Below are 25,894 nucleotides of genomic sequence, written 5' to 3' on the forward strand. Positions count from 1 at the left end.
CGACCCGGATTTTTTAATTTAAATTATTTATTTATAATTTTAAATTGATTATCTTAATATAAATTAAAACATATTTTGATCCTTAACTATCAACATAAAATTAATTATTTATTTTATTTATTAATTATATAATCATATTTGAAACACAAAGAAAATTAATTCTACAATATAAATGATAATTGATTATTTAATAATAAAACCAATATAAATTACTAACTCAAACCCTAATTTAGTTATTTGTGCTGTCTCTTCATCTTTTGCCTCTTTTTCATTCAATTCAACAATGGTGCTTCCACTTCCCAACTAAATACACATAATCAAATCTTTCACTAAATTTGTAGCAAATCGGAAAACCAAACATTATTCCCCCTCTGTTTCATCTGTTCCCTTTATGTTTTGATATTGGATCCGGTTTAACCCGGTTTTCAACTGATTCAACCGGCGGTTTTCGCGGTTTAATCGGCGGGTTTTCGCGGTTCAACCGGCTCCTTTCCGGGTCCAAATTAACTGACCCCGGTTTTTTACTTTTCCGGTTCTTTGTGTCGAACCGGACCGCGCCATCACGGGTCCCGGTTGAACCGGTCGGACCAGCCGGTCGGGTCCGGTTCCGACAACATATTTGTACTTATCTATAATTAGATCTTATACATAAACTTCTCATACTTTTAATGTTAATCTCGAGTTTGTTACATTTGGTTTATAGTATAATCTCGTCATCTCTCGTATAATTTGTAAAGTATTGCACAAAAATATAAATTATACGTGCAGTCGTGTAGACACAGAACGTGTTGTGACATTGAAAATCCATCATAATTAATCAAGGCAACCAAAATGTTTTTTACAACAAAAAAAAATTGTAATTAATTTCGGTTAGTAATAATTAGTTTACATAAAAAGTTAAATAATAAAATCATGTTTAGATTATTGTGGTAACCGGTACCTCGCACGTGCGATGCAAGGGATTCAATTCTAAGATCAATATACATTAATGATTAATGTAAAAAATCAACGAATTAAATACGTGGATTATGTAAATCGAGAACCCCTATGAACGAATAGATGATGCTATAGTTAATGTTAATTTTAGTGGCACTACGAATATGCTAATATCAATGTTAATGTTTATATTAATAATATATTAATGTTAATACTATGCCAATGCCAATCTAATACTAATAATATTAATTTTAATTATTAATAATTAATTACATAAAAAAATTAAATAACACAACTATCTTTGTAGTAATAAAGGATTCAACAACTAACAACTTTTCTTTTCGGTAATAAATGAATCCGCAGCTAACCATATATGCGGCAATATCACTTATGTTTAGATTATTAGGGTAATATTATTGACTAACATTGTTCTATCGAGCATATTCTTTACGCGATACGGGTAACCGGTTCTTTTCTGCTCTACCAAATAAATCATTCTTCCAACTTTTATGATGTGAGATAAAATTGTTCAAAACCAGTTCATGGAAATTTAAAAAACAAAAAAGAAAGAATTAATTCTAATATCTATTTCAGATAATAAATTTTCACTAATAATGTGAACGAACTTGCTTTGCTGTAGCTGCACTTCAAAAACCTTTCGTCAGTGCAAAAACTCGTCCCGCCAATGGAGGCGGCAAACCGGAAATAGCTTTCTCAATAACCTGATATATATATATATATATATATATATATATATATATATATATATATATATATATATATATATATATATATATATATATATATATATATATATATATATATATATATATATATATATAAACAGAAAACTATTAGGATTAACACGTCGAACAATCAGCTGCCAAGATCGCATACACACACGACGATAAATCGAACATTATAATGTATAAGCGCACGAATATGGAGATACAATGTGGGGAAGGAAAGCTTTCTTACATCTAATTGATAGCGGGCCGAAAAGTGAATAAGAAGAATTGCTTTGTTCTGAAACATGTCTGCATAACCGATAATCTGGTGATTCGATAAACGATGTACAGATGAAACTGTTGTCAGTATTTGGTAAAGTAGTAGATAACATAGGAATGGAATAAAATTTAACGACAAAGGCGTTTGAATATCGACCTCAGATAAATGAGTGTGCCCGTATTCTCTTGCATCCTCAACCTTACTTGAATCCTCAACAAAGGTGCTCTACAAAATCGAGAAGAAACAGAAACATTCTTGTTTTACCAAATAATAAATCGACGTATATACATTTTGAATTTTCAGATATTGTCCCCTTCACGATGGCAATTTATTCAATCACATGTGTATATTATAAAAAAATTATAATATGCCTCGTAGACGGATAAAAATATATAAAATAAACGGTATACGAGTTTATTTACTTTGAAATACCATATATTTAATAAACCTCATATTAAAGATTTTCTTTAATTTCCGACTCCTAATTTTATTTAGAACATGTGAGGATGTAAAATATGTATTATAGTGAACAGACCCACCTATGTATGGCAAAATCAGTATATTTATTACGATAAAATAAAAAATGCCCATTTGCTAACAATTTCTTCAAGCTTATCACAGTAACAAAGCACTCGTGACATCGTAGGTAATTTCTACGGTACCTAAAAGGTTGCCTTCAATTTCACTATATATATTTATCTAATATACCTAACAAAAAGTTATCGTTTTGCTTTCTTACTCTTCAGTTGATTGTCAATGCTGCTACATGGTAATTTACAGAACAATTTGACTAGAAACAAAACAGCTTTTGAGGATAATTTACAACTACGAAAATAAAAAGTAGCTTTAACATGGGGCCCTGAGTCTTGAATGAAACAAGAAAAAAATGTATGTCGTAGTTAAAAAATTGATACCTCCATTATGAGAATCTTTGCCTTCAAAGCATCAACATTTTCCGGATCGACAATGAAATCTGACATAGTATCTCCAGTAAAAGCAACTTCGGGTGATGTATATGTATCTGTAATCTGCCAGCAGTATAAACTTTACGATATCAGTTGCTCCAGTCGGAAAAGCACAAATTAATATAAAAATAGTAGCCCCAATAGAGTGCATAAAAAAGAAATAAAAATTTGCAAACCGAATGGTCCATTCTCAAATATATTAACCATAGAGTATATCGTCTTTCAACAATGATTTTAACAAGAACTTCTTTCGATATTTAAAACACATGAAATGATGAAAGTAAGTTCAATGTCAAGATATTCCGAAATTTTCTGCGGTTGGCAAAACCTAGTCAAAACTAACAAATATATCATGAGATTTGCGATCTATTTTACGATACAAACACTATACGATCATTCTTTTTTCGTTAGTACGAAACTACAAATATGCACATCGATTTCTTTCCCGAACAATATTAACAATGTTACACAGAAATTCATAAAATTCAACTGCAAAAACTATCCGAATGTACCTCCACACCTGATTGCTTCAGATTCTTTATCTCGGCTCCCGTTAGGCCAACATATTCCTGCTTAAGTTTCTGCCTCACCGAATAAACTATATATCCCTACAAAAAAAAATAAAAAAAATTCATTACTCGAAACACAAAAGCACTACCGAAAAAATGTTATCGAACAAAAAGCAGCAGCTTGAGATGATAAACCTGACTCGGAATGACATGATAAGTTCTAAATGCTCTCACTTTAAGATCTCTTCTTAAATAAAACTCTTCACCTAATACAAATCACAAAGTTAAATTATAGCCTTCGAGAAAAAGTTCCCAAAAAAACGAACAAAATGCAATTATTCGTTGTCTACATTACCTACATCGAGTCCGATAAGAGTGTGGTTTAGCTCGGATTGATCCATTGCTCTGTGTGCTTCAAATATCTTCTCCACATTTTCTTTGATCACTTTCGGCACAAAAATAGTCGGAGGCGCCATTCGGTATAAGCCCCGTGTAGCAACATACATAGGCAGTCCTCCCTATAAACCAGAAAAAAAAAATTAATTCGTTTGCACATTTATACAAACACTTCGTATGCAACTTTATTTCACGCCAAAAAAAAAAAGAATTGCTTCTTTTTTTTTTTCCTCTCCAATTGAGAAAATTACAATATGGTCCATGTGGCCGTGGGAGATGAACAGAAACTGCTGCGAGACGGCGCGTTGAGGGCACTTGCCGATGTCGAAAGCTAGGTTGAGAGTGGGCAAAATAACGCAGGTTTCGTGCCCGGCGATTGACAATCCGTCGATTGAGTAGCCTTCTATTCTCAACTCTTCTTCACTGGCTTTCTTCTTCTTCTTCTTCGCTTTCGGCTTCTCTATTTCCGAATTCGTTGATTCGTAAGCACGTTCATCACTGGACGCCATTGAAATCCGAGATTGTGATTTTTTTTCTTTCTAATTATTTTGAACAATTTGAGTTCAATCAGAGAACAGAAGAGAGAAATGGGGGTTTCTCTGTGAGAATTTAAAATTATATTTTAAATCCACATGGATATGATGATTTTAAAAGTGAAATGGTTTTTACTTTTTAAAAATTGCTATTTAGTATTTACCGTTCATAACAAAAAACCATTTATATCTAAAATTCCAAAACCTCCCCAAAAAACCCCAAAACCCTCCAAACTGCAAATAGTAAAAAAGAAAAAAAAATTCGAAAATTCGAAATCAAGCTTGAAGAAAGTTTGGGCTTCGAATTTTTGAGGTAATTTCGACTCATTTATGTGTAATATGCATTGGGTAGGTCGATTACCGAACCAATTTCATGTTAAAAAGCCCTACAAATCGATTTGTAGGGCTTTTTTTTTCGCACATACATGGTAGAACGTCCGACTTGGGCGTTCAATTAAGGTGTAGCCGCCCGGTTTGGGCGTTTAATTTAGTGTTTTGAACGGTAAATAGCAATTTTCAAACCGTAAAAAGCAAGTCCCTTTTATAATTTACTAGCATTTTCCCCCGTGCGATGCACGGGATAGCATTTCAAATGAAAATGATGATTAGTTTAATACATGATAATTACAATTATAATAAAATTTATTAGTGATATCGATAGCAACGTCAACATTTATACGGATTTAATAATACAAAGTCATTAAAAAATTTATAAAAAAATAATTGTCAATCATTAAATAAATGAAGCATATTTTATTAGAGAAATAGGCTAGAAAATAATAATAATAATAATTAAAAAAAAATATAGATGTAATTATGATTGTGCTAGCCGAGATTTGATGTTAAGATAATTAGAAAAAAATAAATGCAAAATTGGAGATAAAAAATATATATTTAGACATAAATTAATTTATTTTTACAAATATGCCGTTAGAGTTTCTTAGGTTACCCTAGCGTTTCTTTCTTTATGAGAATGATGATTAGTTTAATACATGATAATTATAATTATAATAAAATTAATTAGTGATATAGATAACAACGTCAACATTTATACGAATTTAATAATACAAACTCATATTATAAAAACTCAATTGTCAATCATTAAATAAATGAAGCATATTTTTTATTAGAAAAATAGGCTGGAAAATAATAATAATAATAATAATTAAAAAAAATATAGATGTAGTGGATTATGATTGTGCTAGCCGAGATTTGATGTTAAAATAATTAGAAAAAAATAGCTGCAAAATAAGAGATAAAAAAATATATTTAGACATAAATTAATTTATTTTTATAAATATGACATTAGAATTTCTTAGGTTACCCTAACGTTTCTTTCTTTTATATATAAGATTAAATAAAAATTGTATCAAAATAAAACATAAAAATAAAAATATTTAATAAAATAAATTTATTTCGAAACTTTCCTGAGTTTGTTATTACAAATTTAAATTTTGTTGTCATAAATTCCTCGAACTCTAGGAATTTTAAATTTCCATAATACTGGATATGAATTGAAAGATATATGTGATGTGCCGTAAGGAACGAATGGTCTAGCGGTTGGAGCAAATGAGCATGTGTTAATTAAATTAAGTTCAGGTCCGGGTCCGTTATTTTAACGGGCCGTTGAGTTACCATGATTTACATTCCTTCATCAATCCTTGTCGGGTCAAGGGATAGGGGCCTTGGGGCGCGAGGGATTTCGTCTTTTGGTGCAACTTTGAATTACGTAAATTTTAATAAACTAATTACATCTCTTATTTTCCATCATTTTTTCTCTAATAACTTTTATTGCAAATCGGCTACCAAAATCCTAATCTTATTTTGTGGTTAATATTTCTTACAAATAACAACTAAAAAAGGAAGTTAGATGACTTGATTAATTTATGTGTGTTGTTGGGATTTGTATGCTCATATTTGTAGAAATATTAACAATGTTTTAATAATTTAAATTTCACACCTAATTATTTTAAGATAATGTACTTTTTTTTTATAATATAATTTAATTTTCATATAAATTTTCTTCTTTGTTGCAATGGGAGTGGGATCAATTGCTAGTTACACTTATAAAATCATTACCCCAATCATTACACAATCAAAATATAAAATATAATTACTTAACCATTTTAAATGTGAATCAAAAAATGCCAGACCACTATTTAATAAAATTTTTACATTATTTGGTTGATTATTATTATTTAAAAAAAAAAAAAAAAAATTTGGTCTTGTTGGGCTTATTTGGCTGGGCTAGTTTAATTGGGTGAAAGTAAAAACTGAGTGCAAATCCAATGGGCTCTTAATTAAAAGGTTATAAAAACGTGTCTGCTAAACCACACTCTGCTGATATTGTTGGGAATTAGGGTTTGGGGGTAAACTGCAACCGCGGCGAAGAGGAGAAGAAGAAGAAGACGACGACAACAATCCACCATGGTTCTCAAGTAAGTTCCGCACTCTTTTTTTCCTTCAGATCCATTTCTCAAATGTTTATGATTTCGACGAATTTGCTTTATTATTATTATTTTTTTTATTTAATTCGATTCACCGATGATGTTTATCTGAGTTTATGTGATTCATTTTCACTAAGGCGTTCATTTTAAATTACGATAGCTGTATCGGTCAATTTTTTTGTTCTTTGTTTTTAGATTTGTTTTTTTGGGGTTGGGAGTTTGGAATTGACGAGCTGTTATATTGTTATTTCTAATGATTTTGGCTTTGAAATGAAAATGGCGTTCTTGTTAATTTTAAACGAATAGTTTTGGGGCTTTTTGCTGTTTTTAATTGATGTGTGTTCTGAAAGAATTTGTGGATTCATTAGGAGTTTGCCTCAGCCTTTTGTTTTGGTCTAGGTTAATGTGTTGTTTCCTCCATTACTGTATAGGAAGAAACCTTCGATATCTTTAGAGAAGGCTGTAATGTCAGTATCAGAACTGTGTTTACTCTGTTTCAAACAATTTGCGTCTATTATCGGTTTTTTTTTAATGGCCTGACTTGTTTTACTCAATGACTTGTTTATATATTTCACCCTCTACCGGTAGTGAACTTAGGGTGGTAGTTGAATTTCATTTCTTGTTTATGTCAATTGCAACGATGATTATTTGCTGAGTATTGATCTTTTGTTATCAGGACAGAGCTTTGCCGTTTTAGCGGCCACAAAATTTACCCCGGAAGAGGCATCAGATTTATTCGCTCCGACTCTCAGGTATGTTTTATCGAAAATGGCGAAAATGGATCAAGACACAGTTTTTGTTAACAGTATTTTTTTGCTCTATGTTTCTAAGAATGTTTATTTTTCTATGTATTTTTAGGTTTTCCTCTTCGTTAACTCCAAATGTAAGAGGTATTTCCACAACCGCCTGAGGCCGGCGAAGCTTACCTGGACTACCATGTACCGTAAACAGCACAAGAAGGTTAACAATTTAAATCTTAATAATTTGCTCTCATTTATCTAAATTCTTTTTTATGATCCCATTTCCCAAATAATGATTGTTTTGTTTGCCTTTGATCATCCAATAATAGGATGCTGCTGCTGAAGCAGTGAAGAAGAGGCGCAGGGCTACCAAGAAGCCATACTCAAGGTCCATTGTCGGTGCCACTTTGGAAGTTATTCAGAAGAGAAGAGCCGAAAAGCCAGAGGTCCGTGATGCTGCTCGTGAAGCCGCTTTACGGTACGTGCATAAATCAAGATCTTCAAATTAAATCATAATTTGCTAACTATAGATCAAAATGTTTAGGCCTTGTTTGGTTGAGTAGATTAAGCACATGATTAACTAAATAATTGAACTTGGGTGCTATTGGGATTTTGATCTTGTCATGGCTAATCCTATCTTGATAACCAAACAGAGGCCTTAGGTGAACCCTTTATTGATGTGTTTTGGTTTTGTTCTATGTCAGTGAAATCAAGGAGAGAATCAAGAAGACAAAGGATGAGAAGAAAGCTAAAAAGGCTGAAGTGATCTCAAAGCAAAAGACTTCAAAGAGTAGCGTGCCGAAGGGTGCCGGTCCAAAGGGTCCCAAGATTGGAGGCGGTGGTGGCAAGCGTTAATTTCTCGTTTTTTTTTTATATTATTGTCTCGTATTTTATATCGAACATGCATATATTGGAATCGACTTTGGTCTCATTCCATTATGTTTTTTGTACTGATTTGGTTGTTGAGGCACTATTGTTCTTTGTTTCAAGTGATTACTGTGAGACTTTTGCTTTGATTAGATGTAGCTTTCAGAACTAACTCTTTTATTTAACACATTACACATCTTTAAACATTATTTGGGGTATCTTAGCAAATTGCATCTTTAGGGGAATTGCAATTAGATACCTTTGCCCTTTTTAAAATAGGTTTCAGTCCCCTTCAGTTTTGTTAAACTTCATTCCCCCATGCACTTGAAATGACAAATTTAATCTCATTAACTGTTTTCGTATTTTCTTTAGTTCTTCGTCTAGTAAATCCCGTTACTAAACACCTCATATTCCTATTCCAAAATTATTCTACTTCCAAAACAAACACAAATTTTCTCGAAAATTGAAGCAAAAGATGCTGAAAAGATGTGTAAAAGAATTGTTCTTTAGCTCTGCCCACACTTCATTGCAGCCACCAATGCGACTTCTGGCCCTCTTCGTCGGGAAAAAATGGTTGCAATCGGTGGTTGTTAAGAAGTCCCTATTGAAGCAAGGATCAGTTCCATATCGTTTCAATATTATTTGATTCATTTCGCAAGATGGGTTATCGTAGTTCACATTTCGGACAATTATAATCATAAAGTGATTGTCTTTTTGTTTAATATCATGTACTTGGAGTGGGAAGTGAGATTTTCTTTAAGATTTTGATTTGGTGATGAATGAAGAAAGTGATTAATGAAGAGTGGGTGATTTTATAATTATAAAGCTTTACCTTAACGATGTATTTTATGAAGAGCAACTAGAAATCAAAGATGTATAAATATACATATGGCAAATTACAGCCGAAATCTTAAGATAATGGGGTAAAATTCATTTTAGTCCCTGAGTTTTACAATCGAAATCAAATTCATTCATGTGGTTTTAATTGAGTTCAATGTCATCATTCGAAAACAATTTCACCGTCAAAATTCATTCCCCCCCACCCCTCCAAAAAAAAAATACCTACATTACCCTCTTAAAATCTGGGGGACTTAAATGAAATTCAGCCCCAAGGGTCCCTTTTTTCTCTACAAAACATATCGACCTAAAATTATATTTAAAAATATTTTCAAGAACTTATGGGAAAAAAACATTCCAAAAATCCAAAAATAATTATGTATAAATGGATATTACGAAATAATCTCTATGTTTTTTTTTCATGTCAAATTTGTTGCCAAATTTTTTTGATGTAAATTGACAATTATTTTTTGGTTTTGTTTTTGCCGACACTGAAAATTATTACATTGAAAAAGGAGTTTCGTCGTGTAAAGTTGTACGCATTAATTTTATTTTTCTCATATCGAAAAAAAATCCGCATATCAAAGATGTACTGAGCATCTTTTAATATTTGAGGAGTTTTTAAAGATTGTCAAAAAAAACAAATTTTCAAGTCAAAATTTAACGGTACCAATATCTTATACATAAAAAAATGATTTTATTTAGTTCTGTAAAAATCCTTTAGTAGAATAATATTTAAATAATAGATTTTTACTTGTATTTTAAATAGTAGATTTTTAAAGATTTGGAAAAAATACTTTGCAACAAGAATTTGAAAAATAAAATAATATTTGTGTGAATTTTTTTATAGGCGGCGGTTATATGCAAGCCCATTTTTTTATTAGTTCAAGACCTTTAACATAAAAATACTAATTTACCCTTAATGAAATTTAAAATTAAATAAAAAACACAAAACATTAAAAAAAAAAAATCATTTCCTTTGTGCAAGACCAAATAAAATACATAAATCCAGAAACCCCTCTTCCTTATTTCACGACTTAAAACTCTCATTCTTCTCCTTTTTCTTCACAAACCCACAAAGAAATCCTACACTCCAAAATTATTAAGGGTAAATTACAAACACCCCTAGGTATGGTCAAATTACAAAAACACCCCTCTTGTTTGGATAATTACAACCACCCCCTCAACTCCTCAAATTTAGTGGAAACTTCGAGATTATATGGAATATTATCACTTGTGTACCCGTTTTATCCCATTCAAACTCTACACTATGAAGCAAGATGATCATAATATGTGATTTTTAGCTTGTATATATCAGTTTGTGGTGCACCGAAAACTGTATTTTTACAAAAAACGAGTACAAAGTAGAGCACATTCCACAAAATCTAGATGATTATGTTGAATTTGGCACAATAAGGGTGGAGGTGTAAGAAAAAATCGTAGTTGAGGGGGGTAGATGTAATTATCCAAACAAGAGGAGGATTTTTGTAATTTGACCATACCTCAGGGGGGTGTTTGTAATTTACCCAATTATCAAATACATACCAAACATTCACGATGGAACCAGAAAACAATGATATGGTGGTTTACGAGGGTGGAAAACACAATGAAATATGTTTTAACCCTTTATTTTTGCTTTTGGGTCGTTTCTTTTTTTGGGAAAAAAATCCGACGATACAAAAAATCGGTCTGCAAATACCGATTTTTGTTATTAAAGTCGGTAACCACATTCCGATTATTTTAATAAAAATCGGTACTTAAAAACCGATTTTTTTTAGTAAAAATCGGCATGACAACACCGATTTGTTTTTGTATTATCGGTATTGTCATGCCGACTTGTACTACAAAAATCGGTTTTTAAATACCGATTTTATTATCTGTGTTTTTTTAAGACCGTTTTCTCATACTTTCGTGCATCAACCTAGGGGATTGATGGAGGATTATTCAAGTGAATTATCTAAGGAATAAATATTTGAGATACGAAAAGCTCTACTCGATTGGGTTAAAGGCGTGGTAGACGCCACCGAATGGTGATAAACATTTTTGTTTCAAATATTTAAAAAATATCAATTAACCAAATATATAATGTATTATTTAAAAAAAAAATTCAAAAACTATCGGTATTCGAAAATCGATTTTGTACTCAATAATCGACATTAGAACACCGATTTTGACTTGTAAAGTCGACGTTGTGTCGCCGATTTGGTTAACAAAAATCGGTATTATGACGCCGATTTTCGTGTACAAAATCGGTATGGATACCGATTTCGGAAACCAACGAAAAAAAATAAAAAGACCAATTTCAATATCAATTTTTTTTCCAAAATCGGCCAAATCATTGCAACCCAACAAGAAATAAGCATAGATTAATGTTCATTCATACATATTTATCAAGAATCGATATTCGATTAATGTTTTCGAATTTACAAATAAAAATTTAGTAAAAAGAACATCGATGTTCGATTAATGTTTTCGAATTTACAAACAAAAGTTTAGTAAAATGGACTTACTTGTTGGTGGTGGTAATGGTGCTGTGGCTGGGTCGATGGTCATCGCCGGTGCGGTGAAAGTCTCACTGGTTGACAGTCGTGATATTTTTTTTTTTTTTTTTCTTTTTTGTGATTTTTGGTCTTGAACAAATTAAAAATAAGATTTATTTGTATTTGAGTATTATTTGTGGATAAGGGTATATTTGTCATCTTTGGTCTTGATGTAATAAAATTTGATTAATTTACGGGCTTGAACTAATAAACTCTTTTATGTGGTTTTGAACTAATAAAAAAATGGGCTTGCATATAACAGCCGCCTTTTTTATATTGTTTGGATTAATGAGAGAAAATACGTTTTAAGATCTTGAAAATATTATTAAATATAATTTAAAGGGTAAATTCTGCTTCCCCATTGTACTTTGGTTCGGTATCGATTTACCTCCTTGTTGTTAGTTGTTAGACATTTGACCTTAACACCGTTTGATCTAAGCTCTGATATTTACAAAAACGTCACTCTCCCAGTTTAAATAATTATTAAAAAATAAATAAATAGATAAATTCAGGACAACGAGAAAACATAGTCCACAACGCCAGTCGGTAAAACGTCCGATAACTAACGGCGATGGCCACATTGAGATATTTTTTTCAAGTACAGTCGAGCCAAAGTACAAGGGATGAAAGTGGAATTACGGCTGAATTTCATTTCAGTTCCGGCCCCCAGGTTTTGTAAGGGGTAATGTGGGCATTTAGTGAAAACTGATTGATTTCGGCGGTGAAATAATGTTTCAGGGATGACATTAAACAAATTGAAAAACTGAGGATGAATTTGATTTTGACTTCAAAGCTCAGGGATTAAAATGAATTTTACCCAAGATAATGTCAAATTACTAAAAAAATCCTACCTATTTGGATAATTACAACTACCTCTTTCAACTATGTATTTTATTAAAAAATAAATGTGTAAGACACTAGATAGTTGAGGAGGGTGGTTGTAATTACCCAGAGAAGTTTTTTCGTAATTTGATCTTACCTTATGGGTGGGCGTAATTTGCCTCTTATATATATATATATATATATATATATATATATGCACATCACAAACAAGTCAAAATCAGTACATATTAATTAATCCTTAAACTCAACCAAAAGAATAACTGTTTTCTGGAAGATCACGATCTCTCAGAATCTAAACAAAGTGCGTTTTTCATTCATAATGTCAAAAGTTCGTTCGAACACGGAGCAAACAAAAATAAAGCCAAGTAAATATTTCAAAATTTTGCGTAAAATACCGCATACAGAAAACGAAGCCACTGAAATCTCCTCTTCAATTCAAAACCCTTGTGCAGAGTAACTGTTCTAATCTTCAAATCGCAAAATTTGCTAAAGATTCACGATCATTGGCTGCAAAAAAACACACAAGATACACTTCATCAAAAAGCTAGTCCAATTAACACACACGATATAACAACTTGTAATGAACACGATAGATCGATACAGAAATATACGACAAGCCTCAAATTACTCCGAAACTAAAAGTCAGGTCGTATTCTAATTCTTCGTGACAAACACTTCTCACATTTCATCATACACCAAAACAAAATAGGCCAAAATAAAACATTTTGACCTAACTATAGAACTAGAACTAAATCACGAGAAAGACCTAACTCCTATTTCAAGATTGTAATTAATATATAATTTATAAATCAATGATGGTTTTCCATAGCTTTTACACACTATCAAAAGTTGGACCAAAGTACATAATACGCAAGTGCAATCATAAAATCCAAATAGTACGCATACAAAAACCGAAATACATAGCCGATATCCATTACGAAAAATAACTTAATCCCAATCCCCTTCATAGAAAAACACATAAAAATTTCAAGAAAAAAGCAGTAACTTTTAAGTAGTAACAAACATATCAAGATTTCAATCGATTCATAAAAAAAAAAGAACCCAAAAAAGACAAGAAAGTTTTAATTCATACCCTTATGCTCAACTCTAAACCGTTCAGTCAGATTCACCAAACTCCCACAAAGCCTCGCCTCATTAGCCAACGAGGCAGCAACTCCTTGAAGCTCCGTCAACTCACGAAACTCCGAATTCAAAACCAAAGACGAAAAATGCACGTCCAGAACAACACCGAGACATTTCACAACACAATCAAAACTCGGAATCCAATCGCACACCTTCAAAACCAACGGAGGCAAAGACGCCTTCGGGCAAGGCACAATCTGCGGGAACCTCTCGTATTTCCTCAGCCACTTACCCAAGTACTCGATCAAACCCTTCATCTCCTCACCGCTCAACTTCCCCACGCAAGCCGATAAAACCACCTCGTCGACATTCGGCGACGCGAAGAAGCAATGCAGGCACAGTTCGGAAACCGAGAACCCGTCGTGGGCCGCCATCACTAAAACCGCGGCTTCCTTTGCGAACCTCTTCTCCTTCGAGCTAACTCCTACTCCCTTAGACTCGATCGCCTTTTCGATCGCTAGCATCGCTTGGCTGGTCCAATACTCCCTCACGGCAACGAGGGTTTTGTACCCTTCGATCGGCGTGGCTAGAAAGTACTTCAATACGCACATTAAATCGTACGCTTGGAGACCGGGCAAATGCTTCACACATAACACGATCAAATCCGACATCCGTTTTTCGATCAAATTAGAAACTAAATTCGAGGTGAGCGAATGGGCGACGAATTTGTTAATTATCATGGTTTCCAAAACATCCCAAACTTCCAAAGCGACGCAAGCTTCTTGAATCGAGGGTTTGACGTCACCGCTCATCAAAATGCCCAGCAAACCGACTAATTTACAAGGGTACCCTTTTTCGGTTCTGTCGAAAGAAATTGAAACCCCAATTTTGTTACCTACGTTCTCCAAGTAGGCGGTGAACATTTGCAAGAACTCAACTTTACCAAATGTTTTTGGGTTTTTGAGCTTCCTGCTGAGGGTTTGGCTGAATTTTTGCCCTAGTTTGATGAGCTCCTGATCCGTTTGCGATATTTCCCATCCGGTAAGCTTTTTGACCGGGTTCGGGTCGTCGGATTCGGGCTTGAGCTTCAGAAAAATTGGGTCTGGGTTGAGCACAATCGGGTAATTGGATTCATCGTCGGTGGGTAGGGTTGGGATTGAGGACGAAGCTTTCGTTATAAGCTCCAGTAAAGTCATTGGTTGGAGAGAGAACAGGGTAGTGGGTGCGAGTTTATGGTGGGAGCTGCGAGGTGAGGCGGGGTGAAGCGGCGGCGGTGGAGGCGGCGGCGGTGGGTAGCGGCGGCTTATGCGGTGAGAGAAGGGTTTAGAGAGAGAACTGTATATATTTGATTTGGGCTGGGCTTTGTATATTTAAAATAAAATTAAGCTAAATTTAAAATATATAAATAATCTTTGATATTTATTGTGCACTAAAATCTCTGTTGTAAAATTCTATTAACTTAGCGAAATATTAAATTATCAAACTAATAATTTAGTAGGTCTTTATCGAGTTGGGATCAGAAGAAACTATTATTTAAGTGAGATTATTAATTTATCAAGTATTAATTTATTGAGGTTATACTGTATTTCACAAACTACAGTCTTTATTGTATTAAAAGAAAAACGATTTTATGCTATTTACTAAAAGTTCTTGTGTCGTTTCTTGTTTTGGACCTGATACTAGATCTGAAGTCTGTGTAAAGAATTGCTTAGAAAAATTAACAGTAACCATAACGGTGATTTGCACCATTTAGTTATATCAATGAGCAACATTTTAGTTAAAATAAAATTAACAGTAATTGTGACGGTGTTACAGTGATTTGCACAACTTATTTATATTAATAAGCAACAATTTAGTTAAGACACGCTGAAAAAAAAAAAAAACAAAAACTAAAACAAAGAATAAATGCATTCCACGCACACACACAATTTAGAATAACTCAAATCCAAAATATCAAAATGAGATATCAAATATTAATTTTGATATTTGATATTTTATTTTGAATTATTTTGCACTAACCATAGGTAATCAAAAAAATGTTAATTAAATATAAAAAAATAATTATATATTTAATTGCCACGTGTCATTTTTTAAGTGGTCATTTTAGTGGTTAAATTAATAACTTCCATTTGTTATTATTTATCCGGGATGTACTTTTACATCCCAAGATGTGAATTATCAAAATACAAAACTTATTTGATAACTCCATTGGAGTGGATTTTTTAATTTGGAATATCAAAATGGTGGTTAAGTGTTTTGATAACCCATTTAATTACTCCATTGGAGTTGCTCTTACACAGACAACTTAACAAACTTATTTGCAGAGATTAGTTATAGGGTGAAATTCATCTTGCACCCCTATACTATGCGAAATGTATCATTTACCCTCCTGATGTATAGAAAACATCAAACATCCCCATGCAGTTAGTTTTTTTACCTGATTTCGTTAGTCAAACCTTTGATACGAAAATACCCCGAAATATTTATATGCTTAGTTTTGACCATTTTCACCAATTTTTTATCCTTTCTAGTTTTTTCCCCTCACTTTCTTCAGTCATTTTTAACTATTTTCAAACCTTTTCTATTTTTTTTCTACATAAAAACGAAAAAAATAAAGAAAATTGAAAATCCTTAAAATCTAAAAGAAAACCTAAAATTGAAATGAAACCATAACTAATTTGAAAGAATTACAAATTAAAATCAAAGCTTTTCATATATATCGCGAAACCCCCAAAAAAAGAAAATTGAAAACCCCAAATCAAATAGTGAAATGACAAAAAACTCTTAATTTGAACGAACGCTAAAATTCGTCAATAATCCACAAAAAAATACACCTTATTTTTACTTAAAATCGTATCCATAACCTTCTAAGTTCATTGGATTGAAGCGGGTAAAAGAGTCATTGCACACCCAAATTTAACACCGTTAACCGTTTTAACATTGACCGTAAAAAATAGAAGGGTGTTTGATGTTTTCTATACACCAGGGGGTAAATGATACATTACGCATAATACCTGGGTGCAAAATGAATTTCACCTTTAGTTATATTAATGAGCAAAAAATTAGAAAAAAACATTTATTTTCATATAATTTTTACTATGAAGCAGACAACTTAGAAAACTTATTTACATAACTTACTTACGCAACTTAGTTAAATAAGCTGAAGAAAAAAACTTAATTCTCCAGTGAGAAAATCATCACCAACATTACCATCACCATCGCCAAACAATTCTTCATATTTTTTCCGTTTTGGTTTTGATATACCTAAATGGGCCGGCCCAATGGGCCCCCAAACTTATCTATTAATTAGGCTCACTACACAAAAGCCCAAATAGCTTCAAAAATAAGGCTTGGGCCCAACAAAGTAAGCCCAACCCAATAACCGATATATAAATAAGTGTTTTACTCATTTGTAAAGGTAGGTTCTAATTATTCACAATCAATCTCGAGTTTTATTCTCTCCACTATCTCTACGATCCGTACATCTGACTTGAGCGTCGGAGGGGTTTCCGCCGGATCAACCCCCGGCTTAGTTCACGTGTGCTATTTTCGCAGGGACCTCAGGAGCATCGAATTGACTAGCTACTGATCAGCTTTGCTCTCCCAGCTCGTTTTCTGCATTATCCTAGGTGAGCTAAATCTTAGCATCATCATTTTGGCGCCGTCTGTGGGAACGATGCAAACCAGATCACGTAGCCAACAAGATCCTCCTGAGGCGTCAGCTCGGAGAGAAAATGACACAGCAAATAACCTCCCAGTCCGTGGAGGATCTGGCATACCACCTCCTCCACGCGCCGCGGAACAACTTCCTCCACGTGCTACGGAGCCAGCTCCTACACGTGATGCAGATCCACCTCGCGAGGTTCAGGTGATCCCTCCTCGGGACCCACCACTCGCCGATCCACCACTCCCTGCTCCTCGAACGGTTCAAATAACCGAGGACGCGCTCCAACGTATGATAGCGGAAGCTTCTACTCGCGCCGCCACGGAGGCCGTAACTCAATATATCGCCACGATGGGAGCAAACGCTCCCAATGCGATACCAGCACAAGCTCCACCCATAGTACCACCAGTGGCCCCACCGCCAATCCAGAATCAAATAAGTGTTTCCTCCTCTACGTCGGACCCACGGTCCCGAGTGCAGCTATCTACTAATCACAGAGGGGCACAGCCCAGACAACAACGTCGGCACTCCCCCCTACGGGGGAATGCATCACCACCGAGAATCCCTCTCTTTAATGAGGGAGAAGGCGAGGTAAACAGCCGAATGTCTCGCCAAAACCTTTTCTCTCAACCAAATAATCAAATGGGTGAGAGAATGCCTCTCCCAACAAGACGTAGTCCCTTCTCCATAGATATTCTCAACGAGGTATTACCTCAAGGAGTAAAGATCTCAGGGTTACCTCAATTTGAAGGGACCACCGACCCACAGGAACATATAGAGAAATTCAGTGCCATGGCGGATTTATATGGCCCAACAGATGCTGCGATGTGCAAGATGTTCCGCACCACTCTCTCCAAGAGGGCAATGAATTGGTTCAACTCCCTACCCATAGGGTCCATTGACACATTTGCTCGGTTGTCGACCCGATTCACCAACCAATTCGCCATCAACAAACAATATGCCAAGACCCCAGCTCATCTTTTCTCTGTAGTGCAGAGAGATAACGAAACGCTCCGCAACTACATTAAGCGTTTCGTAGAAGCCGTTCATGAAGTCCCCAGTGTAGGGCAAGACATGCTCTCCGGGATTATGCAGCAAAATTTGAAACCGGGTAGATTCAAAGAATCTATCGCCGGAAGACCCCCAAGCAACCTAGAGGAGTTGCTAAATCGAGCCGAAAAGTACGTCCGGATAGAGGAGGCCTCTACCCATGCTCCTCCTAAAAGGAAGAGGGAAGATGACCGTCAGGACAATAGGAGACGTGATGACCGACGTCCACCCCTTCCACCTCAAAGCCAACCCTCCTCCTCCTACAATAGGTTCACTCCGCTAAACGCTCGCCTCACTGAAATACTTCACGTGATAGAACAGAAAGGTTTAGCAGAGCCCCCACGTCCTATGCAACCAAATGCAAAGCGAGAAAAGTCGGATCGTTACTGTCGATTCCATAAAGACAGGGGGCATACTACGGAGGAATGTGCACAACTCAAGGTGGCGATTGAGAGGCTGATCAAACAGGGTCATTTAGGCGAATACATTGATAAGTCGCGAAATAAGCGCCGTGATGATCCTCCACGCCGAGATAACAATCGAGATCAACAACAAAGACGAGAGGATGGGGGTCATCGACGTGACCTAGATAACAACGATAATCAGCCTACCCGAGGAGTGATCTATTTTATCTCCGGAGGACCGGCGGGGGGCGATTCACAAAATGCAAGACGCACCCTCGCTCGTTCAGCACGCATGAATCAAGAACGTGCTTCCCCATCCGCACGCATCTATCAAATACGAAGACCTGAGCATAGCATAGTCTTCAACTCCTCCGACCTTGAAGGTCCAGATGAAGATCATGTCGATGCGTTGGTGGTAACAACAACGGTGGCCAACTTCTTGGTCAAGAAGATATTAGTAGACGGTGGAAGCTCAGCTGACATCATGTACCTCTACGCTTTTAAGCAGCTGGGCATAGATAATGCCCGGTTTAATCCCGTCTCCACACCTCTGAAAGGATTCACAGGAGAAGGCATTTTGTCCATGGGAGAAGTGGAGCTGCCCGTCTCTTTAGGGGAAGACCCTTGTCGAATCACCAAGCTAATCAAATTCCTCGTCGTCGACAAGCCATCCCCCTACAATATCATCCTAGGGAGGCCAGCGATCCATACCTTCAAATCAGTACCTTCCTCCTACCATCAGAAGTGGAAATTCCCCACTCCCTACGGAATGGGGGAAGTACTTGGAGATAGACGTCTCGCTCGAGAGTGCTATGCGAGGGCCCTACGAGAACCCTCCAAGAAGCCTAAACCACCAGGAAGGGGAGACGACACCCAAAAATCCGACAAACGGAAGTGGGTCAATGCGATCATTGAGGACAATAAAGAAATCCTCATCAGTGTACCAGACGATAGCATCAAGCTGGCAGCTGTCGAAGAGCTTAAGTTCATAGAGCTCACCCCTGGAGATGGCTCCAAACTCCTACGCATCGGATCAGATTTAGATCCTGAAATGGAGAAGCAATTAATCAAATTCTTGCGACACAATGGAGATGTGTTCGCCTGGAAAGCTCAAGATTTGTCGGGCATTCCCCCTCATGTAGCCCTACATCGGCTTAACGTCGACAAAAGGTTAAAGCCGATCAAACAAAGAAAACGAACATTTGGACCCGAACGCAACAAGCACATCAAGGCAGAAGTAGCGAAACTTCTAGACGCGGGACATATACGACCAGTTCAGTATCCTGAATGGTTGTCGAACGTGGTACTCGTTCCCAAACCCGGGGGAAAGTGGAGGTTATGCGTGGATTTCACTGACCTCAACAAAGCTTGTCCCAAGGACCCATTTCCTCTACCCAGAATCGATCAGCTCATCGATTCGACCTCGGGGTGTGAGCTCCTCAGCTTCCTCGATGCATACCAAGGATATAACCAGATCTTACTTGCGCCAGAGGATCAAGAGAGGGCTAGTTTCATCACTGACCAAGGCATCTACTGCTATCAAGTCATGCCCTTCGGATTAAAAAACGCAGGAGCCACATACCAACGTCTAGTGAACACAATGTTCGTAGATCAGATCGGTAAAAATATGGAGGTGTACATCGACGACATGCTCGTCAAAAGTGTCAAAACCTCAGACCACCTAACCGATCTGGATCAGTGCTTCGCTACCCTGCGAAAATACAAAATGAAACTCAACCCCCTCAAATGCTCGTTCGGAGTTCGAGGTGGCAAATTTTTGGGATACATGATTTCACAGCGGGGAATCGAAGCTAATCCCGCAAAAATCGAAGCAATTACCTCCATGCCTCCACCAACATCTATCAAGAAAGTCCAATAGCTTAACGGTTGTTTGGCATCTTTGAATAGATTCATCTCTCGATCAGCGGACAAGGCCCTCCCCTTCTTCAAAATTTTAAGGGGAGGAAAGAAATTTGAGTGGGATGAAGCATGTCAAAGAGCGTTCGTTGAGCTGAAGTCGTACCTAGCATCCCCACCCCTGCTCACCAAACCTCACCCCGGAGACACCCTCCTACTGTACTTAGCTACCTCAGCTAATGCCATCAGCGCAGTCCTCATCCGAGATGGAGGAAAAGGCCACCAACCCATATACTACATAAGTCGCGCCCTCCAAGGAGCCGAGCAACACTACACCAACATGGAGAAACTCGCTCTCGCCCTAATCAACGCAGCTCGGAAGCTTCGACCTTACTTCCAATCACATCAGGTGGTGGTTCTCACCAATTACCCTCTGAAGCAAATATTAAGAAGTCCCGAAACATCCGGACGATTAGAAAAATGGGCAATAGAGTTAAGTGAATATGGAGTGGAATTTAAACCCCGCCCAGCTATCAAGGCGCAAGTGTTGGCGGATTTTCTAGTCGAAATGACTTCCATAGAAGAGAGCACTTCTCTACCTACTTGGTCTGTCAACGTCGACGGATCTTCCACCACCGCAGGAGGGGGAGCAGGTATCGTACTAACAAATCCTGATGGAGATGAGTTTGAATACGCGCAACGATTCGAATTCACAGCCTCAAACAACGTCGCTGAATACGAAGCACTGATAGCGGGAATCCGCCTCGCCCTAGCAGCCGGAGCGCGCAAGCTCCTAATCCAAAGCGACTCTCAGCTCGTCGTTAACCAAGTACTCGGAGTGTACGAAGCTAAAGAAGACACCATGGCGAAATACTTAGCTCTCGCGCATACTCTCTTATCTAAATTCGAGAGCTACGAGATAAGACAAGTACCTCGCTCCAATAACGTCCACGCTGACAAGTTAGCTAGACTAGGAAGCTCCATGGCTAGCATCGAAAGTCGGAAGGTGACGCTCCTCACATCACCTCAGCCGGAGATAATTTCACCCACTGAAGTACAATACACCGAGGAGGATGAACCATGCTGGTTCACTCCAATCCTGAAGTATCTCAAAAAAGGAGAACTTCCAACGGATCCCACCGAAGCACGAAAATTAAAAATGAGAGCCGCGCGATTCGTCATAGTGGGAGAAGAGTTGTACAAACGAGGGTTCTCATTCCCCTACCTCAAGTGCCTCGACCCAACCACAGCAGATTATGCACTTAGAGAAGTACACGAAGGCATCTGCGGCAATCACTTGAGCGGGAGAACCTTAGCTCTCAAACTACTGAGGCAGGGCTACTATTGGCCAACGATGCATGAAGATGCGAAAAGATTAGTCCGGAGGTGTAAGCCTTGTCAAGAGCATGCCAATATCACGCACATGCCGGCGGCGTTAATGCAACCAATCGACAGCCCCATCCCCTTCGCTCAATGGGGAATGGATTTAGTCGGACCATTCCCGCCCGCCACAGGAGGACGTAAATACCTCATTGTAGCAGTGGACTACTTCACCAAATGGGTAGAAGCTGAACCATTAGCACGCATCCGAGAAGAAGAGGTCATCCAATTCCTATGGAAGAACATCGTGTGTCGCTTTGGGATCCCACGCTCCATTATCTCAGATAACGGAACCCAATTTTGTGGGGACAAAGTGAAGAATTGGTGCCTCGGCTTAGACATCAAACAGTTCTTCACATCCGTAGCCAATCCTCAAGCTAACGGCCAGACGGAGGTCACGAATCGCACCATACTCCAACACCTTAAGACAAGGCTTGGAAGTGCCAAAGGGAAGTGGGTGGACGAATTGCCTAACGCGCTATGGGCAAATCGCACAACCCCACGAGCAGCAACCGGAGAATCGCCATTCAATCTAGCTTTCGGAACAGAGGCTATCGCACCCGTCGAAATCGGAGAACCATCTTGGCGAATCACCAACTATGATCCAACAGCTAATGAGGAGGCTATGCGGGGAAGCCTCGACCTTGTAGATGAATTACGTGAAGTCGCATACATCCGGCAACAGATGTATAAATCACGCATGGCCAATGCATATAACTCAAAGGTCCGCCCTCGCTCCTTTCAAGTTGGAGATTTAGTCCTCCGAAAAGCTGAAGCCTCTCACCCCATCGGTAAGCTCGACCCAAAGTGGGAAGGACCGTATAAAATCACCAAAGTCGTCAACACCGGAGCATATCGCCTCGAGAACACTGACGGACACCCTATACCTAGAACTTGGAATATAGGGAACCTCAAACGGTTCTACGCTTAAGGCTCCACGACCTTCCACGTCAATTGTCTTGTAAAACTGCTTATACATGGTTGGAAATTTGACACCACATAACGAGGTACGTGAACGTCCCACCTAAACTGGGGGGCTAGCAATTTTTACTTACATCAGCGAGTCATAATTACATCCCATCGTCTTCTTACAGGTTGAGAACCTATTACGAGAGGATGCATATTACTCAATCAATGCCCCAAAGAGCGAAGATACTCTATACCACATCATCAAGGGTAATTATTATACATCCACTAGAATTCAACACACGGATGATCTTATTTACTCTTACTAACATGAAAAAGTAATTCCACTAACAGGCGTGATAGCATAGCAACCCGCAGCAATTCACATGTTCATTTCATATCTTGGAGGGCGAGAAAGAAAAATCAACCCCCGTAGTAGGGTACGTGAAAGAGCAATACACATCACCATAGCTTCAATTACTATATCATCAATACAAGTGATAAAATAAATTCTCTTTTTCTCAATCGTATTTGACAGGCATAAAGACGCAAAAAGGAGTCAATCCTACCATCAGCACAGTAAAACGAACGAGTAAAAGGAAGACGTGGAAGATGAACAAGTGTAATACAATCACTTACAAGAAATGTTATCTTCAATTTGTTTATTTTAGCAGTATTTATTTACCTTCGCCTCACGTAGGCATATCCCATTAGCTATCTATTCACATTCGCCTCACATAGGCTTGTATCAATACACTTTTGCTACCATTGAATTAATCAAATTTCTTTTTGCTTTACTCTCGGTGATATTACATCTACACGAATCACCTATTACCATGAGCTCAATCCAATAACCTCACAAACACTTAGAGAGATTTAGATAATCAATATAGCCTGGCCAGCTGGATTACCTAAATCCCTTTATTTGTTTCACAAGGTGTTACTTTTAAAACGTGGCCACGGACAAATATAATCAAGACCCACGCGGTCCGAACAAAGGGCACGACCCATAAAAAAAAAAAAAAAAACCTTGAGAGACTGATCCCCTCCTCAAGTACATCGCGTATACGCTAATGTAAATACATATAAGCAACGCATTAATTCTTGACAGCCTCAAAATAAATAAATAGAAATATTAAACTCCAGAGTCAAACAAGAAAGAAACTCAAACGAAATAGTAGTGGACATACCCATCTACATCAGCGATAAAAATAAACTACGAAGTCCATAAAAAAAAAAAATATATAATAGCGATAGAAATAGATGAGGTGAGTTAACTATCCTAACAGATAAGTCTAAACTCCCCTACCACGAGCGGAAGATGCACCCACAGTGGAGTCGTCCGCAACCATGTCGTTCACGACCTCTGTGCCCGTCCCATTAACATCTACTTCATCCTCCTCTTCATCGGATATGCCAGCTTCCATTCCACGAATCACTTCCTCGCTGATCCCACCCGCATCACGCAGATATTTGCGACAAGCACGCACTAATGGCTTATAAACCACAACCAACGCATGCTCCTCAACCATAGCAGCACACTCATCGCTACCTCGGAAATTAACCTTGGTCTCCTCCACAATGGACTCCTTGTAAGCTGCACCACCTGATGTCGTGAGGAACCTTTTCCCCGTCGTCTTCTCGACATCGTATTTCTCCTTGAGCTGGTCGTAGCATTCGTTCAACTTGTGAACATCATCCTTATACGCCTGCACGTCACCTCGGATGACCTCGAGCTCCTCTGTCTTCTCGGCAAGCTCCGCTGTCCTCCGAGCCAACTCTTCCGAGCGTTGAGCAAGATCGAACCGCGCTATCTCCAATTGGCTTAGAAGCTCATCCTCACGCGCTTGACCTCGAGCCCTCTCCTCTTCCTTCATAGCTTCCGCATTCTTACCATGCTCCATGAGATATCTCCAAGTCGCTACCAACTATATATCAAAAAAAAAAAAAAAAAAAATTTATTTTCCACAAGTCAAAAAAAAAAAAAAAAGAGAATTGTAAGTAGACAAGTACTCACCCGACATATGTCTCCACCAGCTAACTCTAGCATGTGAGAAGGACCCTTACCAGACATCCGAGCACGATCATACTCTCGAACGAAACCCTCGGTACTCAACATCGGCAAATCATAGTCCGATACATCCCAGTACGACTCCTTACCATCGCGGTTTACGCCATAAGTAAACAGCTGTTTCCCTCCTCCACCATGGAAAGCATAAGTCTCCTCTGGGTCTACCCGTGGACGCTTAGGCACAACCACATACTCGGTATCCACCCTCTTTCCCTTGCCACGGTCCATCGTCGGTGGACGCCCCTCCACTTCACCAGCACTGCTACGATCATCTGCGACTACTCGAGGAGTTTCTACATGGACCTCCCCACGAGGCAAACCATTTGAAGAACCTCCCAAGGTAGAGGGTACCTTCTTCGATGCCTTCTTCGATGCCTTCTTCGACGTCCCATTCGCCTTAGCTTGAAGTGCGGCAAAGGTGATACCCCCATCTACAAGAGATAACGAACACATAAGAAACATGGGATATACACTACAAAAAAAAAAAAAAAAAAAAAAAAAAAAGAGGAACACAAGTCAAGGCAACAAAAGGATATACGATGCTGACCCTTCACCGTCGGTATCAAACTCCTCGGATCAAATTCCACATCACACAACCCAGATTCCTCAATCCTCTTCGCCATATTTGCAGTCATCGCGAAACTCTCACACGTAGGATTCCAAACTACGGGAACGTCAAAAGTGGGAGCCCTCACGTAAAAAAAATAGGTCTTCCATTTCCCCAAAGATAGCTTCACGCTCTTCACAAATTGGTAATGAACGCGAGGATGAAAGCAAAAGAAAGGCATCTTAGTAGGCCGATGTAACGTAAATAACGCCTTAAATAAATTCACAGACACAGGCAGACCTACTCGAACC

The 25,894-nt window shown here is 37.6% G+C and overlaps 3 protein-coding genes across 3 annotated transcripts; 1 reads left to right on the forward strand and 2 right to left on the reverse strand.

The window, feature by feature from the left end:
* Positions 1-1,390: 1,390 nt before the first annotated feature.
* On the reverse strand, positions 1,391-4,419 carry TRZ1 (tRNAse Z1). Its single transcript, XM_088823528.1, has 8 exons — positions 4,066-4,419; positions 3,774-3,936; positions 3,614-3,684; positions 3,422-3,517; positions 2,859-2,972; positions 2,101-2,169; positions 1,915-1,989; positions 1,391-1,658 (listed from the first exon to the last, which is right to left on the reverse strand). Exons 1-8 carry the CDS (start codon positions 4,321-4,323, stop codon positions 1,584-1,586), a joined length of 921 nt encoding a protein of 306 aa, XP_088679654.1. The 5' UTR covers positions 4,324-4,419; the 3' UTR covers positions 1,391-1,583.
* A 2,096-nt stretch (positions 4,420-6,515) lies between these two features.
* LOC105959793 (large ribosomal subunit protein eL24) lies at positions 6,516-8,553 on the forward strand. The gene is made up of 5 exons (XM_012983945.2): positions 6,516-6,785; positions 7,471-7,546; positions 7,653-7,754; positions 7,864-8,012; positions 8,239-8,553. The coding sequence occupies exons 1-5, from the start codon at positions 6,775-6,777 to the stop codon at positions 8,387-8,389; spliced, it is 489 nt and encodes a 162-aa protein (XP_012839399.1). The 5' UTR covers positions 6,516-6,774; the 3' UTR covers positions 8,390-8,553.
* A 4,361-nt stretch (positions 8,554-12,914) lies between these two features.
* Positions 12,915-15,115, reverse strand: LOC105959792 (uncharacterized). The gene is made up of 2 exons (XM_012983944.2): positions 13,715-15,115; positions 12,915-13,128 (listed from the first exon to the last, which is right to left on the reverse strand). The coding sequence occupies exons 1-2, from the start codon at positions 14,898-14,900 to the stop codon at positions 13,091-13,093; spliced, it is 1,224 nt and encodes a 407-aa protein (XP_012839398.2). The 5' UTR covers positions 14,901-15,115; the 3' UTR covers positions 12,915-13,090.
* Positions 15,116-25,894: the final 10,779 nt, after the last annotated feature.

This window comes from Erythranthe guttata, chromosome 9, assembly GCF_056151865.1.
Source record: "Erythranthe guttata isolate IM_541 chromosome 9, IM_541, whole genome shotgun sequence".
NCBI lineage: Eukaryota > Viridiplantae > Streptophyta > Magnoliopsida > Lamiales > Phrymaceae > Erythranthe > Erythranthe guttata.